Below are 15022 nucleotides of genomic sequence, written 5' to 3' on the forward strand. Positions count from 1 at the left end.
AAATAAATATGTGTACATTTAAAAACTGTGTACATTGGTGACTAGGCATGTCCCGATACCGATACTTGTATCGGAATGCCCTCCGATATGCCCTTATTTGGTCATATCGGAATCGGCAAGTACGCCCCGCACCAATCCGATACCACATTTTATTTAATCACGTAATGCGCGCAGCACGGTGAGACGGGGCCGCCGGTATTGAAAACGCGCATCTCCAGCCGTAGGTGTGAACGGCTTTGCCGACGTGCGAATGGGGGACAATTTAAAACAAAGGCGGCTTGCTGTAGTTTGCGACTAACATAAATTTGCATGCACAAGTGCTGCCAAGTAGACTATCTTTTGTTGTTTTTCTTTCTCCCCCTCTCTTCGAAGTTAGACTGGACAAATAAACTCTAAACTGACTGGGCCACGGTGGTCTGACGCTCATGGTAACTTGCGCCGTGGGTGGAACGGGTGGAAAAGTTTGGTTACATTTTAATGCATCTGCCAATAATGCATTGTATTAAACCCAAATGCGATACCTTTGCATCATGTCTGCACCGAGTCGAAACAACACGGGAGCCGTCAGCTGCTAGCCTGGTGCGGCCAGACTCATAGCGAGGATTCACTGACGCTTCCTCCCCGCATATGATATATATTTGCGGGGAGGAAGCGTAGTTATAATATCTCCCGCAGATCGATTGAATAGTTTCACATAATACGTGACGTATTCCAATGTGCATCAGTGCATGCAACTTCTCAATCTATCGTTGCTGAAAAGACAGAGCTACAAGCTCACAACGCAGTGCAACCAGACGCGGTGTGAGCTTGTAGACTGGCTATTTTTGGTGCGTGACACCAACGTACGATGATGTATACATTACGCATTTAAAGTGACGGTACACAATTAACAGTTCCCTCTGTCTTTTAGAAAGGTACTGTATAAGAAGGCCCTAGTAAAATGTAGTGCAAAGGGATGCCTTGGTTGGTTAAAATAAAGAGAAGATTATTAAAATATAATAAGCATATATATAATATGCATAGTGTGTGTGTGTGTGTGTGTGTGTGTGTGTGTGTGTGTGTGTGTGTGTGTGTGTGTGTGTGTGCTTGCATGCAAAGTGGAACATCACCAGGGCTAAACTTCACGTTATTCTACGTGATAACGCAACCAACATGAGTACATGTACTTTACACTTTTAAAAAAAAAGCTCTGGTATCGGTATCGGTTAACACATAAATTGTTGGATCGGAATCGGATCGGAAACGAAAAAAGGGTATCGGGACATCCCTATTGGTGACTATAACTATAATCTACCTGATATTGAGGCCTACAAAATCGGGGAAAAAAATATCTTATCAACTAGTCAACTAGTACCAGCAAGGTCGACTAGTGGATTTACTAGTCGACTAGTAAACTAGTCGACTAGTTGCTTAATGCCCTACCCAGAGTAAATGAGGACACAGCAGCTGTGAATAATGTGAATAGTGAATCACTATTAGCATCCTGCCCTTCAAAGTCAAACTGATGGGACACTGTCCACATGTTTAATGTTCATCACACTTTTGACCTTATACGTCCCTCTGGATGAAAGCATCTGCTAAATGCCGCAATTATAAATAGTTTAACCCATTTGGACCCGAGTTAAAAACATTCACTTTGAAAGAATATATATTCAAAGATTTGCGCCACCTTTTCACGATTTTTCAAAAATAGCAGACCTACAAGCTTGTAGCGCGCCACTCGGTGGCGTGCTATGAGCTTGTAGATCTGCTATTTTTCAATAGCTTAATTATAACATAATGTTTAAAACACCAAAAGGGGTTCCCGCCCAAAATGGGTTAAGCTAGACCGGTGCCCGGCTGTAGAGCACCGAGTCGGTAACGATGGAGGTTGGAGATCCATGCCCCACCCCGACCATGCAATACCCGTTGTACCTGTCTGTCTGTGTCCCTTTTATATGCCCATATATGGAGATGTCTGTATCTGTCTCTCTGTGTCGCTTTATTCCTATAGAGGTCTGTGTCAGGCATGCCCAAATTTGTATTGTGATGTCAGAAGTTAGGCCACCTGGGTAAGGGGCCCTGTTGTCCAGAGCCCGGGGCAGAGGGCTTTTGTGGCGGTTCTGGACAACCGTGGGTCCGACCAACTCGACACCGGGCACTGCACTCCCCGTGGGGGTGGGGGACGCGTGTGTCGAATTTGCAGTCGGTGGGGCGAACGGTTCTCGAGTTAGGTGGATGTGTACAGAGTACAGACGTACGTACACACGTGTGCATCATAGATTACCCAGCATCTATACGTTATGAGGTAAACTAAAGCGTTGCTTTTCGCACTGTTGTTCACGTTTAATTCTAATCATCTTGTGAAATAAGAGGTATACTTGGTCATCGGCTTGATAGACATTAGAACCGCAGGTCCCTCATCTAGTTGTCAATATCTACAGTACGTAACCGTTACATTAATTTATCGATTAGGCTACAGTACAGACACCTCTGATTTTGGATAGAGTAAACCTGTTGGCGCACAGCTGATTTCTGTTTGATAATTGCCGTTTGTGTGATTTAAACGAATCAACATAGAACGTTAATATTACATGGTGATGATAAATCTATTTATTTATACATAATACATATACATATATTACATTTATTTAAATGTTTTGCAGATTTATCAGCGCAAATAACAGCTTCAATGTTTATGTTTATGCCCAATTAACCCATTTTGGGCGGGAACCCCTTTTGGTGTTAGCATTATGTTATGCTTTAGCTATTGAAAAATAGCAGATCTACAAGCTCATAGCGCGCCACCGAGTGGCGCGCTATGAGCTTGTAGGTCTGCTATTTGAACGACTGACATAGAAACATAGCTTTTTCAGAAAACTGTCAGGATGTAGAAGACAGGCACTCTACCCAGGCTGAGCCACCGCCGCCCTAGGTATGAGTGCATGTCTGTGGGTGTGTATAGAGGTGAACGTATAGACAGTGCATGTGTAAGAATATGTATACTAGAAGCGTGTGCGTGTGTGCCTGCGTGCGTGCGTGTAATGGCGTCTCAGTTGTTTTTATGGTTTCAAAAGATTTGTAGTGTTAAGGGCGTTTCAGACGCTGCTATAGAAATACATTTTCAGTGAGAGTCGAGCGGGCAGGTGGGGGCGCGGGGCGGTCAACCGGACACCGGCACATCTGGCACTCTCGTAAAACTGTCAAATAGCTGGACCGTGGTCAACTCTGTTCTCTGTGACGTTTTGACCTTAGATCGTCTGCCATTTACTGGCGGCGTGATTGTCTGTCTGCGTATTCACGCGAGAAGTGCGGCCGTACGGCCCCGCTGAGCCAAGCGAGAACAGGTTGGAGTTAACCCCTTTTGACCTGAGATCAGATTCTAAAAATTCTAAACTTTAAAAAAAAATAGCAGACCTACAAGCTCGTAGCGCGCCACTCGGTGGCGCGCTATGAGCTTGTAGATCTGCTATTTTTCAATAGCTAAAGCATAACATAATGCTAACACCAAAAGGGGTTCCCGCCCAAAATGGGTTTTAAGGGTTATAGGATTAGGCATTTAGGGGTTAGGTTTAGGGCGTTATGGTCCCGAGTTATGCCTGATTTACACTTAGTTGGGTAACAGTAAAAATCTACAAGGTGAATAACTAGTAGGCCGGGAGTGGCTTATTTGCGGTATCAGCCGGTAACACACAGGAGTCTGTCCTGTCAAGGACCCCCAAAATGATACTCATTAGCCCGCGGACCCCCGTTTGAAAATACATGCCAAGGTATGCCCATAAGAGAAGGTTTTTACGGTTCTAGCAGTGATTTTCAACCATTTTCAGTTTGACCTGAATTAGGCTATACGGTCCCCTATTTAATGGCATTTCTATCTCTGAGACCCCCATTTATATTGTAAAATCAATGTTAATTTAACTCTTTGAGTTACAGACCCGTAAGGGTCCATTTGGTTCCTAACTATCATTGAGCTGGGGACCCCCTGGAACTCCCTCAAGGACCCCTATAGGGGTCCCCGGACCCCACCTTGGGAACCACTGCACTAGACCCCATGGACATGGAGTTTGTCCCTGTTACAATGCTTACAAACTACTCATATACACTGAGTTGGCGGTGGCCCGGGATCGAACCCATGAACTTGTGGTCCAAAGGCGAGAGCTCTACCCACTGAGCTACCCGGACACTATAGCTCAAATGAATGGTAAACCGTATGGTAAACTACTGCGTACCTGAACAGCAGCATGAGGGCCTGAAAGAACGTGCGGAAGTTGTTGTGGTGATTGATTTCCCGGTCCTCGTCAAGTTCGATGTTTCCGAACACCTGAGGGACGAGAACATGACGGGAGGAGAGACAGAGAGGAAAAAAAGGGGATATTTATTGTCTGATTAAATCATTTCAGTCCAAAATGTTGCATTATAATTGTGGACGATTTTGTATAATTGTATAATTGATTGTCTTTGTTAAAAAAAAGGGGAAAAAAAGCTCTATATTCGTATTTTAGTAGTCCCAGGTAATCATTGCAGTAGAGTGTTTGTTCGGTAACAGGGGTCTCTCCATCTCTACAGCCCTTCAGTAAAAAACAAAATACAACTTGAGGTCGGGATACCAGTTTTGTCCAATCAGACGATAGCAGCCCATGAACATAATTCACCAGCTTGTGTTCAACTTTGGTCACAGCTCACATTTTCAATTTTCAAAATGTATCCTGTATCCTGTGTGAGTTCCCTCATCTGACATGAATATTCATTTTCTGTTTACTAAAGGGCTGGAGAGACAGACAGACACGTCTTACTGAACAAACACTATAGCAATGATTGCTATGGGGATATAGAGCTAATTAAACACTTGGCAGGTGTAAAATGCAGAGGATCCAATATGTAAATATACTGAGTCAGGTGACGGTGTTTTAAGAGACTCCTAAAGTCACATCCATCTTCAACCGCTTATCCGTAGTCGGGTCGCGGGGGCAACAGCTCCACCAGAGAGCTCCAGACTTCCCTCTCCAGAGCAACATTAGTGACTTCCCTCCTGGGGGATCCCGAGGCGTTCCAAGGCCCAGTGAGTCGATGTAATCCCTACATCTGCGCCTTGGTCTGCCCCCGGGGGTATCCTCCCAGTGGGACGTGCCTTGCGGACCTCCCTAGGGGAGACGCCCGAGAGGCATCCTAAACAGATGCCCCGAACCACCTAAGCTGGCTCCTTTCCAGGCGAAGAAGCAGCGGCTCTACTACGTCGGAGAAAACTCATTTCGGCCACTTGTATTCGCGAGTGTTAATGAACAAACACTATAGAGCGTCGCAGTCCCGCCTCCTACCATGGACCAGGAAATGAATCCCAATGCATTTTTCCTATAGACATTTTTCCCATAGACATTTCAACAAGTATTTATTTAAAGACGGTTACGCCGCGGACAAAGCCAACTCGAGTCGTGACAACTCATGACAACACAAACAATATTTTGGACCAAACAAATAATTACAAAGAAGAAAAACAACAAAGAAAGTGTTGTAACCTGCCGTTTCTTTCTTCTTTCTAATTATTTTTTCGGCCCCAAAAATTGTGTTTGTTGTCATGATTTGTCACGACTCGAGTTGGCTTTGTCCGCGGCGTAAACGTCTTCAAATAAATACTTTCTGAAATGTCTATGAGGAAAATTAACGGAGAATCGCTCTATAGCAATGATTGCTATGGGGATATAGAGCTAATTAAACACGTATTTAAAGAAACAATATCACAACAGATTTAAAGATGGTACAGGTGTAAAATGCAGAGGATACAATATGTAAATATGTAATATATATATATATAGTCAGGTGACGGTTTTAAAGGTATATTCAGTGATTTGACTTAATTCAAATATCACTTATTTTTTCTTTTTTTCTGGATAATCCTCCCTACTATAGAGTGTGCTGACATTATAAGGAGTTCCTCCCTGTCCCCAGTGAGCCCCTGGGGTCAAAAAACCCTAGTTTCAGTTTTGGTGGCGGGTGACAAAGCCTTCATCCAATCAGGATGAGAGGGGCCTTCCTCCAATCATGATCGAATGGGGGCGGGCCTTGGTGCACATGCTGTTGGCCTGTTGCACTTCCCCCCACTGTAGAGCGTGCATGTGCACATGTTGTTACCGGGGCGGACTGGGTGGTTTTCCAAATCACCCAAATCACTGAACTCCTAAAGGCACATTTATTTCGTAAGCTTTCTTCCCATGCACCCATGCTTACCTGGTTCACTTTTACAGCCTCGTGTTTTTGTTCTGCTTTGACTGTTTTTGTTCTGCTCATTGCATTACTGTATTACATTTTTACACCTTTGTGCGATGTTCCCTGTTTTTAACTTGTTCCGATTGTTTATACTGTGTCAATTGTTCAGCACCGTGTAACTGTTTTTCGAAAGGTGCTTTATAAATAAAATGTACTTACTTACTAAAATAATTGGTAGTGTAAGACCAAGGTTCATGTTTTAGGTTGTTATTAGAGAAAGTAAAATATGAGTGTTCGTTTTGTTTTTATTTGCTGCTTTCTTTCATTTGAACAATGAACAGAGCTACTGTACACAAAGGTTTTATTTTTTCACTTAGTACGAATGTCACTTGTTCGAATGCCAAATAAATAAAAATGGACAGGAGACAAACGTTTCCGCTATCCAGCCTTCATCAGTGACTTGTTCGAATGCCCCCGCCCCCCTATCAGAAATAGCTGAAATCGCTAAAACAAAAGAGAGCAGCACATGAACAAAAAAGAAATAAACACTCATCTCTAATAACAACCAAAAACATGAACCTTGGCTCCTTTAAAGTTGTCCTTTTAAAGGAGCATTCAGTGATTTGGGTGATTTGGAAAAAACCCCGGTCCACTCCGGTATCAAGATGTGCACATGCACTACAGTGTGTGTGGGGGGGGGGGACACGCGACAGGCCAACAGCACACACACCAAGGCCCGCCCCCGCTCGATCGTGATTGGCGGAAGGCCCCTCTCTATCCTGATTGGATGAAGGCTGGGCCACCTATAGCCAAAAACGAAACCTATGGTTTTTTGACCCCCCCCCCGGGTTAACTGCATGGGGACAGGGAGGAACTCCTTATAATGGTCAGCACACTCTATAGTATGGAGGATTACCACAACAAAACAAAAAAAGAAGTGATATTTGAATTAAGTGAAATCACTGAATATACCTTTTACACTAAAGTAAAACACTGACGGCATTGCGGCACAACATCTTCCCACAGTAAACATGGTGCGCGCCACCGCGTGGTGACGTCACCACATCACCCACCTGCATCCCGATGATGGCATAAATGAAGAACAGCATAGCAATCAGCAGGCAGACGTAGGGCAGAGCCTGGAGCGGGAAAACAACCAAACAAAACACCTTGAATTATTCATGCAGTCGCAGCGACTCCAGGTGTTATGTGCCTGCGCAGCCAAATGTGTGTGTGCGTGCGTGCGTGCGTGCGTGCGTGCGTGCGTGCGTGCGTGCGTGCGTGCGTGCGTGCGTGGGTGCGTGCGTGCGTGTGCGTGCAGCTGTTTATTTATTTACAACCATGCAAGGCACCAACCAGCACATCAGGAGCAATTAGGGGTTCAGTGTCTTGCTCAAGGACACCTCGACACTAACTCTGGGGGGAGCCCGGGTTCGAACATGCGGCCACTCTACCCCCTGAGCCACCGCCGCCGCCATGGCGACCGAGAACTTTAATCCATGCGTGCGTGCGTGCGTGCGTGCGTGCGTGCGTGCGTGCGTGCGTGCGTGCGTGCGTGCGTGCGTGCGTGCGTGCGTGCGTGCGTGCGTGCGTGCGTGCGTGCGTGCGTGCGTGTGTGTGTGTGCGTGCGGTCACCTTGAAGGACTGGACAAAGGTCCAGAGCAGGATGCGGATGGTGTAACCCTGCCTCAGCAGCTTGATGAGGCGCGCGGCTCTGAACAGCCTCAGGAAACTCAGGTTCAACAGGCGGTCCGCCTGCATGCCACAAAGAACAACAGTCAACCAACCACGTACCAGCTAGAACACCAGTCAACCAACCACGTACCGACTAGAACACCAGTCAACCAACCACGTACCGACTAGAACACCAGTCAACCAACAACGTACCGACTAGAACACCAGTCAACCAACCACGTACCGACTAGAACACCAGTCAACCAACCACGTACCGACTAGAACACCAGTCAACCAACAACGTACCGACTAGAACACCAGTCAACCAACCACGTACCGACTAGAACAACAGTCAACCAACCACGTACCGACTAGAACACCAGTCAACCAACCACGTACCGACTAGAACACCAGTCAACCAACCACGTACCGACTAGAACACCAGTCAACCAACCACGTACCGACTAGAACACCAGTCAACCAACCACGTACCGACTAGAACACCAGTCAACCAACCACGTACCGACTAGAACACCAGTCAACCAACCACGTACCGACTAGAACACCAGTCAACCAACCACGTACCGACTAGAACACCAGTCAACCAACCACGTACCGACTAGAACACCAGTCAACCAATCACGTACAGACTAGAACACCAGTCAACCAACCACGTACCGACTAGAACACCAGTCAACCAACCACGTACCGACTAGAACACCAGTCAACCAATCACGTACCGACTAGAACACCAGTCAACCAACCACGTACCGACTAGAACACCAGTCAACCAACCACGTACCGACTAGAACACCAGTCAACCAATCACGTACCGACTAGAACACCAGTCAACCAATCACGTACCGACTAGAACACCAGTCAACCAACCACGTACCGACTAGAACACCAGTCAACCAACCACGTACCGACTAGAACACCAGTCAACCAACCACGTACCGACTAGAACACCAGTCAACCAACCACGTACCGACTAGAACACCAGTCAACCAACCACGTACCGACTAGAACACCAGTCAACCAACCACGTACCGACTAGAACACCAGTCAACCAACCACGTACCGACTAGAACACCAGTCAACCAACCACGTACCGACTAGAACACCAGTCAACCAACCACGTACCGACTAGAACACCAGTCAACCAACCACGTACCGACTAGAACACCAGTCAACCAACCACGTACCGACTAGAACACCAGTCAACCAACCACGTACCGACTAGAACACCAGTCAACCAACCACGTACCGACTAGAACACCAGTCAACCAACCACGTACCGACTAGAACACCAGTCAACCAACCACGTACCAACTAGAACACCAGTCAACCAACCACGTACCGACTAGAACACCAGTCAACCAACCACGTACCGACTAGAACACCAGTCAAACAACCACGTACCGACTAGAACACCAGTCAACCAACCACGTACCGACTAGAACACCAGTCAACCAACCACGTACCGACTAGAACACCAGTCAACCAACCACGTACCGACTAGAACACCAGTCAACCAATCACGTACCAACTAGAACAGACAGTGGTTTTCTTTTTTTCACGTCAAGGTTTTATTTTATTATTTATTCGGCATTTGAACCCACGGACCACCATTTGTGAGTCATTGACATTTTTTTTTTTCTAAGATAATCAGTTTTTCTTCTCTCCTGAACTGACTATCTCTGTATCAAAATGAGTCACATTTGATGATAGTTTGCCTCTCAAAGCCAAAACGTCCATGCTGTATTGATGTTGCTAACATAAGAGAGACAACACGCAAATGTTGATCAAAATAACGTAAAATGATCAGCTGGAACTCACGGTTGAAAACCACGGAACTATTTTACAACAACTAATTCAATAAGCTCAGGGAACTAAATGCCATGTTCACGTCACATCTAGAGAATTATTGAACAGTTGAATATATGCAGAACAATACATGTAACAGTTGGAGGCCATCGATATTGTCCTTTTCTTTTTGCTGAGGTTTGCGTGATCTGCGCAAAAAGGACAGTTAACCCATTTTGGGCGGGAACCCCTATTAGTGTTTTAAACATTATGTTATAATTTAGCTATTGGAAAATAGCAGATCTACAAGCTCATAGCGCGCCACCGAGTGGCGCGCTACGAGCTTGTAGGTCTGCTATTTTTGAAAAATCGTGAAAATATTTATTTCAGAAAACTGGAGGATTTAGAAGGATTTTATTAAAATTTTGAGGTCAGGCCTAAATGGGTCAAATGATAAGGGACAATATCGGTGGCACCCAACTGTAACTATTGTCCACCTCATTAACATTGATTGTCACAATAGCAAAATGGAAACGAAACAAAAAGCAAAACAAGGAAAACCAAGAATCAACAACAAAGCTGCAACTCATCATCATCAGAACAAACAAAACGGAACGACAAAGAAAAGAAACAAGGAGAAAAGCTGGTCACATGTCATGGCGCAGGTTCACTGAAGCATGCTAGTTCTGGCTGGGTTCATGCGGTGGTTCATTTCTTTTGTATAAAAAAAAAGAAATGACCCATTTTGACAGCATGTTGCGAAGTCACTCACCGTAGTCTAAAAGTGACATTTTGGAGCAGTTGGTGGTAACATTAGTGAGGACAATTGGACATTCAGACAGACAGACAGACAGACAGACAGACAGACAGACAGACAGACAGACAGACAGACAGACAGACAGACAGACAGACAGACAGACATACAGAGACAGACAGACAGACAGAGACAGACAGACAGACAGGCAGGCAGGCAGACAGACAGACAGACAGACAGACAGACAGACAGACAGACAGACAGACAGACAGACAGACAGACAGACAGACAGGAATCAGAATAAAGTGAGGAAGAAGAAGACGAAGTGAGGAACAGTATATACAGTATATACAGTATATACAGTATATACAGTATATACAGTATATACAGTATATACAGTATATACAGTATATACAGTATATACAACACACTTAAAGCAGGCATCAGTTAAACAGAATACAATCGCTGCTGTCGGGCGGAAAGCTCTCATCTCTCATTATAATATTTAATATTTTTATTTTGTAAATGAAAAATGCCCTACTACTTGATCCTGACAACAGTTTTTGACATAATGAGGTTTCCACCCGACAGAGACGAAACAGAACAGGTGGGAGAATGTCAGAGAAGACGAGAAAAAGTCAAGAATTCACACGGGGAAAAGAAAAATACATGTTTGAGGAATTGATTACTATATTGGGGAAACAATTGCTTCATCATTTATTTGACACGTGCAACTATTTAACACAGGCATGCGTGAAGGTTTTTCTAAGGTGATCTGTTACGTCATAATAACCCATTTTGACCCGAGATCAGATTCTAAAAATGTCTTCTACATCTTGACAGTTTTCTGAAAAAGCTATGTTTCTATGTCAGTCGTTCTTCGATTTTTCAAAAATAGCAGACCTACAAGCTCGTAGCGCGCCACTCGGTGGCGCGCTATGAGCTTGTAGATCTGCTATTTTTCAATAGCTAAGGCATAACATAATGCTAACACCAAAAGGGGTTCGCGCCCAAAATGGGATTAACCACATCAACCCCCACGTCCATATTGTGCAGGGCACATTTTCAAAGATTGTTCCACCCAAAGAATCATGGTGAGGTTGTATACATGCAGTACATCAGCTATATTTTCGCTATTTTGTCAAACTAAGGGCTTCCAAAGTGGCCAATACTTCAGATGGAATCAAAGTGCATGTGGCTATACAGTAGGTAATGTAGTGGCGCTGGACACAACCCATGAGGAGTGCGTGCCAATACACGGCTACCTTTAAGATATCCCTGATGAATCTCTATAGGCTGCATTCAAAGGAAGCATCTGTCCTCAGATCCTGTATCAGGCCCTCAGGGATAGAGATCAATACCATCAACACTCCCCCCCCCCCCCCCCCCCCCCCTACCCCACAACCACCCCCTCCCAACCACCCCCTCCCAAACCCATCCAAGGTCCACTCGTCTGAATTATCAGGCTCGCTGGCGCACCGCCAAGGCTGCTTTGCTGATATGGCTATAGTTAGCATGTCTGCACAAAGCTTGTGTACAGGCCTTTGTTGTATCAGCAGTCTGGGCTGTGCTTGTGCTTGTGCTTGTGCTTGTGCTTGTGCTTGTGTGTGCGTGCGTGTGCGTGTGCGTGTGTGTGTGCGCACACTGCCTGCCTGCCAGCCAGCCAGCCAGCCAGCCTGCCTGCCTGCCTGCCTGCCTGCCTGCCTGCCTGCCTGCCTGCCTGCCTGCCTGCCTGCCTGTCTGCCTGTCTGCCTGCCTGCCTGCCTGCCTGCCTGCCTGCCTGCCTGCCTGCCTGCCTGCCTGCCTGCCTGCCTGCCTGCCTGCCTGCGTGCCAGTCTCTCTGTCATTGTTATCATAGATGAAATTGCAGCATGCGATTACTAGGTGAATGCTGAGCACACGGTGGAGACTTACTTTGATTTCAGTGACCAGGATGTCCGTGATGCTCCCCAGCACGGTTACAAAGTCAAACACGTTCCAGGCATCTTTCAGATAATTCTGGGGGGAGGGGGAATTGAATTGAACATTAGACAACTGAATATTTGTGGCTGAATAGAGCATACATCCCCAGCTAGTTCGTGGAAGGTTTTCTCTACGCAGAATAACATTGGGTTTCGTAAAAAAACGTCGCATATTTAGCATTGTGGTCCAAAAATGAACAAAGTGTCTCGGCGATATTGTCGGGGTGGTGGGCGTGGCCCTGTATGGTGTACGGTAGTCACATTATACAACAGGTCGTTTTGAGGAAGCAATCAGATTGGTTGAAACAGCCTTCTTGCCGTGCTTCAAACCAGCATGATGGAAGACCTAATCAAAACAAAGAAATCAGCTGCTCTGTTCTCCTAACCTGACTCCGCCACAAAACGGCCTGGCCAATCAGCAGCAGCTATCCCGCCTCTAGCTGCTGCTGATTGGCCAGGCCGTTTTGTGGCCGGGCATCAAGTCTGCCTGAGAGTTCCCAGATGGGAGCAGGAGGGGGGAACCCAGTGTACTCTACTCTCTGCTGCCCCATCTGGCGGAGTCAGGTTACTGTTCTCCCAGAGCGCAGCAGACTGGGTTGCTAGGCGTAGCGAGTTTCTTGGGACATGTGTGGTCGTAGTGGCTACATCTGTCATTAAAAAAAATTACGCTTTTTTTTCCTTATTTTTTCTTCTTCTTTTTAAGGGTAACTGTTGTATAATTGCAATATTACACTCGAGGGGGTCCTTTAACGTCATTAATGCACTTCTGCGCTGCCTTTCGGAACTCGGACAGCGCTGTATAGATTCAGAGATTATAGCACGATTTGTCGGCCCGTATAGACAAGGAAGTGAACGGCTGCGCGCATGCAGCGCAAAACATGTCCGGGAGCTTCTGAACAAGGCGTTGTCTAGCAAAGGGAGCTGTCAAAAACATGTCCGGGAGCTTCTGAACAAGGCGTTGTCTAGCAAAGGGAGCTGTCAAAAACATGTCCGGGAGCTTCTGAACAAGGCGTTGTCTAGCAAAGGGAGCTGTCAAAAACATGTCCGGGAGCTTCTGAACAAGGCGTTGTCTAGCAAAGGGAGCTGTCAAAAACATGTCCGGGAGCTTCTGAACAAGGCGTTGTCTAGCAAAGGGAGCTGTCAAAAACATGTCCGGGAGCTTCTGAACAAGGCGTTGTCTAGCAAAGGGAGCTGTCAAAAACATGTCCGGGAGCTTCTGAACAAGGCGTTGTCTAGCAAAGGGAGCTGTCAAAAACATGTCCGGGAGCTTCTGAACAAGGCGTTGTCTAGCAAAGGGAGCTGTCAAAAACATGTCCGGGAGCTTCTGAACAAGGCGTTGTCTAGCAAAGGGAGCTGTCAAAAACATGTCCGGGAGCTTCTGAACAAGGCGTTGTCTAGCAAAGGGAGCTGTCAAAAACATGTCCGGGAGCTTCTGAACAAGGCGTTGTCTAGCAAAGGGAGCTGTCAAAAACATGTCCGGGAGCTTCTGAACAAGGCGTTGTCTAGCAAAGGGAGCTGTCAAAAACATGTCCGGGAGCTTCTGAACAAGGCGTTGTCTAGCAAAGGGAGCTGTCAAAAACATGTCCGGGAGCTTCTGAACAAGGCGTTGTCTAGCAAAGGGAGCTGTCAAAAACATGTCCGGGAGCTTCTGAACAAGGCGTTGTCTAGCAAAGGGAGCTGTCAAAAACATGTCCGGGAGCTTCTGAACAAGGCGTTGTCTAGCAAAGGGAGCTTCTGAACAAGGCGTTGTCTAGCAAAGGGAGCTGTCAAAAAATGGATATATAATGTGGGGAGGTTTTGGGCACTATAAGTGTTAACCCATTCAGGCCTGACGTCGAAATTTAAAAAAAAAAGTTTTCTAAATCATGACAATTTTCGGAAAGATTTGAGGCACATTTTAACGATTTTTCAAAAATAGCAGACCTACAAGTTCATAGCGCGCCACTCGGTGGCGCGCTATGAGCTTGTAGATCTGCTATTTTTCAATAGCTAAATTATAACAATGTTTAAAACACCAAAACGGGTTCCCGCCCCAAAATGGGTTAATGGTTAATGTGGTTAAACGCTAACGTGACATGGATGCGTTCCAGGTCTCAATGGGTTAAAACTGTTAAAATGTTGACCCACCAGAGGGCCGAAGGCGATGATCTTGAGGATGCACTCCAGGGAGAAGAGGGCGGTGAACACGATGTTGAGATTCCTCAGCAGGGATTCGTAGACGTCGGGAGCTCCGTGGAACTGAGGGAGGCAGCAAATTTTGATGTTAGTTTTAGTCCGTTTTTGAATACAATTTCATTTAGTTTTAGTCCTATTTTAGTCATCCGAAATGCTTTAGTGTTAGTCTAGTTTTAGTTTTAGTCGACAGTCTACAGTTGATGTAGTTGACTAAAATGTATTTTGGCGGGCCTTGATGCCATCATAATGGCTGATTTTACACTTTAATACTACTTGAATTCACAAGCTCACAAGTTGTGAGCTTGTAGATCTGCTATTTTCAGAGCACAACCAAACATAAAATGACTTGTCTTTTAGTTCTCTTGTCCACTAGGCCCTCCCTAACATTTTAGTCTAGTTTTAATAATTAAAATCGACGAAATTGTCAGTATATTTTAGTCATAGTTTTAGTCGTCATAGCTTCAGTTTTCCT

General features: G+C 45.7%; 1 protein-coding gene across 1 annotated transcript in view; it reads right to left on the reverse strand.

Moving 5' to 3' along the window:
- Positions 1-15022, reverse strand: part of LOC306934453 (voltage-dependent N-type calcium channel subunit alpha-1B-like) — a gene marked incomplete at its 3' end in the record, with an annotated part of 212124 nt that overhangs the window by 28971 nt on the left and 168131 nt on the right. Inside the window, 5 exon segments of the mRNA XM_079517021.1 lie at positions 4209-4300; positions 7254-7319; positions 7816-7935; positions 12329-12412; positions 14503-14613. Coding sequence (XP_079373147.1) covers positions 4209-4300; positions 7254-7319; positions 7816-7935; positions 12329-12412; positions 14503-14613 — 473 coding nt within the window.

The sequence above is a fragment of the Electrona antarctica genome (assembly GCF_951216825.1).
Source record: "Electrona antarctica genome assembly, chromosome: 12".
NCBI lineage: Eukaryota > Metazoa > Chordata > Actinopteri > Myctophiformes > Myctophidae > Electrona > Electrona antarctica.